Source organism: Poecilia latipinna, unplaced genomic scaffold (assembly GCF_001443285.1).
Source record: "Poecilia latipinna isolate Pla-1442-1.1 unplaced genomic scaffold, P_latipinna-1.0 Scaffold2843, whole genome shotgun sequence".
Taxonomy (NCBI): Eukaryota; Metazoa; Chordata; class Actinopteri; order Cyprinodontiformes; family Poeciliidae; genus Poecilia; species Poecilia latipinna.
This window is the reverse complement of record NW_015115459.1, coordinates 27,419-31,638: the sequence shown is the minus strand read 5'-3', so window position 1 is coordinate 31,638 and position 4,220 is coordinate 27,419. Positions and strand designations below refer to the sequence as shown.

At 36.8% G+C, this 4,220-nt stretch overlaps 1 protein-coding gene across 1 annotated transcript in view; it reads left to right on the top strand.

Annotated features, from left to right (window-relative positions):
• Positions 1–438: 438 nt before the first annotated feature.
• Positions 439–4,220, top strand: part of ltb4r2b (leukotriene B4 receptor 2b) — a 10,045-nt gene continuing 6,263 nt past the window's right edge. The window contains exons 1-2 of the mRNA XM_015021741.1: positions 439–546; positions 3,229–3,788. Coding sequence (XP_014877227.1) covers positions 3,246–3,788 — 543 coding nt within the window. The 5' untranslated portion in view covers positions 439–546; positions 3,229–3,245. The remainder of the gene's footprint in view (positions 547–3,228; positions 3,789–4,220) is intronic.

Below are 4,220 nucleotides of genomic sequence, written 5' to 3'. Positions count from 1 at the left end.
CTAAGGCGAAAAGACTCCCTGTTTCCTCTGCATAAGTGCTAATTCACCACCCTTTCATGGAAAAGAGCATTCCTGTTTCAGTCAGACTTGTTGCGACTAGAGGTGCTAAGTTTTATTTGCGTGAGCCTCTCTGTGCCCGTGTTTGCCTCTGCATGTTCTGCATCAATGAGGCACTGAGGTTTTGCAATCTCTCCTCATTTCATGTCACAACACAGCAACCGAGTAAAAGTATCCTTTCAAGACAACACAAACGTACACTTAGTCTCCCAACATTTGGGCAAGTTTCCACAAATATGCACGTTTGTTTATAATAAAAAAGTACTTGATTTTATCAGAATACTTGAGTTAAATATCATAAATCAGGATATGAAAGTGAAAAGAAGAGGGGGAGTCTGAGTGTAAGTGAAGGACACACCTCTCTGTAAAACCGCAGCATGTTACAGCCTGTAGGGAAGGACATAATCTCCTCTTTAATGGACTAACAGAGACTCAAAGCGGGACAACAGCCGGATATTTCCGTCCAACACCAAGACTCCTCAATTAGAGGTTAGTAATTCTGACTTTTCCTTTACTTTTACCCGTTTCTACTGCCATGTTTCTCCTCTGAATTTGTCCACACTACAAATCTGTGGGAAAGTATGTTAATACTTTTGGACTGCTCCGATCCTCTGTAAATATTTACAAGCAAACATGGGTTGTCAGGCATGCTTTACAGGAAAAAGAAAACAGAATTATTCAAACTCTTGGCAGATTTAGGTTTTAAGTATCAGTCAAGATTATAAACCAGTCAGTTGTTGTCCAGTATCAATAAAACTGGCAGTTAAACTGCTAAAATGTGAATAAAGATGTGTCTCTGCATTTGATGAGTTCTTCTTAAAGTTAAATAACATTGAATTTTTTTTTTTACATTTTAATGTATATTCTCTGACTGAATGTAGATTAAAAGTGATTTGATGAAGATTTTAAAACACCAGTGGAAACATGAAAAACCTACTCAGCAACTGAAATCAGGGTTTTATAGTTGTAAAAATAGAAATATGTTTCCAATTAACTATCAAAAAGACATGCATTTATTCTAAATTGATACATTAAAATTATTTTTTTCCATCATTGATATAAATTTGTCTCTTTTTATGTCAGAAACAAACTTCTTGGTTAATTGAAAAGTCATTTTAAATCTAAATCTGCCATTGATTATGATATTTTTTAGCCTAACTGTATTATAAAGTAGAATTTTCACACAGGTTAATTCAAAGAATGATAATTAAATTACTCAAATGACCAGCTTTTCCACCTGTTACATGTTCATATACTCCTGAGGGTCAGATTATTTCAATCTGTAATCTAAACAATTATAAAACTACATATTTTATTATTACCTCGTGCGAGATACATGTGGAGATTTAATCCTAATACATTGGGTACTTGGGAATTTTAATGAAGCCATGAGAGGAAAATACATGAATGGTCTTATTTGGATACTGGGCACAGGAAATGAGTACTTAGTAAGCAAATACAAACTTCATCTTTCCACATCCTTCACTTTTATTGGCATGCTGTGGTCAGTCCAAGGGTCAACTAATCTCTGACCTACAAAGCTAACAAGCAAAATGATAATAAGAAAAAGATTTTTGGAGATCATTAAAAGATTAATAAAAAGTTGTGTTGAAACAGTCCTCTCCTCTGACGCACTGCTGCCAGTTTTCTTGCATGCTTTAGCCTGCTGAAGATATTTCAGAGATTACGTCAGGTTGGCAGACATCCTGTGGTTCGATAAACAAATCTTCCCCATCATTTATGATTTAAAGTGGTTGAAAAGCATCTTGTTTCCTTTTTTCTTTATCTGCTTCCTCTTTTAAGATCCGTTTATACATTTCATACAAGTTTACAAAGCAAACCTTAAAAAAAGTTATTGCAGAAAGTGTCTGAAGGTGCAAAATTCATAATAATAAGGCGAATACGTTGAGTTTTATAGTGGATAATGAAATTCATAACTGATTTGATGATTATGAAAAGCTTGTGTCTTCCTTGGACAGAAGTTGTTATAATCTGGGTGGTTTATTGGTTTAAATCTCTTAATATTTAAATAAATGTCACTTAGCAAGTTGTGGAGAAAACTACACCATTAGTGAGCTTCTGTCTGGGTGGATATTTGATCACTTTTCTCTTCAGATGTCATTTGTTTTAAAATATATGGTTTCCTGGCACGGATGTGGCTTTTAGTCAATAATTGTTCAAAAGGGTTAGGAGGTTTATGGCTTTGGGGAGGCCATTACAGAGGCTTCATATTTGCCTGCTTATTCTACTCTAAAACCATTATGATGTGTGATTGTTATAATTGTCCTGTTGAATAACCCTAATGCATCCAAGCTTTAGCTATTATGAACGTAGACCTCCACCTTTGTTTTTCCACCAGTTTTGTGCAGACCTCTGGCAACAACAAAAAAGAAAAGCCACCCAGCATAATTCTGCCACCACCTTACTTGACAGCTGGTACACTGTTCTTATGCTTGATGCCTCGTCTTCTACATTCACTGCAACCAAATTACTTAATTTGTGTCATGTCTGACAATTAAAAAAAAAAAAAACTTTCTTTATTGTATATGCTTGAAACATGCTTATGTTTATAATCACATGAACCAATCTTCTTTAATTAGAAGTTTATAGCAGAGCCAATCAAAAATTATTCTTGTTTGCTTTAAAATTCAGCCAGTCAAACTTGACCCCCTCAGTCAGATTCCACCAAATCTGTATTCAAACACTGTTAGGAGTGGTTATGCTCTTAAACAGGTCCTATTTTGTAAAATTCACCTTTTTCCACTTTTTTATACTTCACTTTGGGTCTCAACTGCTTCTAAAAACAGCGCAACTTCTTTAAAAAAAACCCAGTCAAGCTGTTTCCCCCCCCCAATAACTTAAAAGTTTTTGGTGTTTGGAAAATGAGACATTTCAAAAACCTCCTGACTGTTGAGTCACAATCAATGAGCACTGCTCAGTTTCTTAGCAACCGCTGTATGTGCTGTACAATGACTGCTGGAAAAGACAAGTGTTTTGTTGTTAACTTTTTAGTCAACAATTTTGAGACAAATTAAATTAAAATATAAATTAAATAGGTATAAAACGAATGTCTGATTCCTCTGGCTTTCAGGTCCAGAACGATTTCTGATTATTTTTAGAAACAAACTGGTGATGAAATGTACAATTTCTAACTATTTCTCTTGTTTTTAGGATCAAATCATTTTAGAATGACAGCTTCCACAAATGAGGAAGACAGTCCCGTGAGCAACGACTACGCCACAGCCATCGGCACCCTCATCCTCACCCTGGTTTTCCTCCTGGGCGTCCCCGGCAACCTCTTCATCGTCTGGAGCATCCTGGCGCGCACCAGGAAGCGCTCCGTCACCACCATCCTCATCCTCAACCTGGCCTGTGCGGACGGCTTCATCATGGCCCTCACCATCTTCTTTATCATCTACCTGGCCAAGCAGACGTGGATCTTTGGAGCCGTTATGTGCAAAGGCCTCTTCTACTTGTGCAACGCCAACATGTACGCCTCCATCTTCCTGATCACGCTGATGAGCATACACAGGATGGTGGCGGTGCTGTTTCCACAGAAACTGTACCTGATAAGCAGAAAGGTTGTGACGAGGGTGATCATGGGCATGTGGGTGCTGGTCATGGTGATTTCCATCCCCTCACTGGTGTTTCGAGAACTGGAAATTGAGCCGGATGTTAGTGAGAATAATTCACGGATTGTGTGTTCACCCAATCACACCTGGCCCACTCATGTAAGTCCACTCTTCTCACAAAGTGAAAACCCTGTTTGAATTGTACTTTCTACCGACACAAAATTAGTGAAGCATTCGATTATTTTGTCATGGTAGCCGGGAAAACAGAAGATACAAATTAGTAAACAAAATAAATAAAAACACGCTGATGTCAACCGTTTACCTTTATTCAGAGTTGGGTAGTAACTAGTTACATTTACTCAATTATATTTACCTGAGTAACTTTTGGAAATAAAATTACTTTTAGGGGTATTTTTGCTACGCTGTACTTATTACTTTTATTTCAGTAATTTTATTTTGAAGTGTTTCCACTTTTACTTGAGTAAAATGTCTGGACTTTCTACCCACTGAATGAATAGCAAATTTCACCAGACATAGACACACACACCTGCAGCTTTTGTTAAAGTTTCATATGTTTTTATTGAAAAAAAC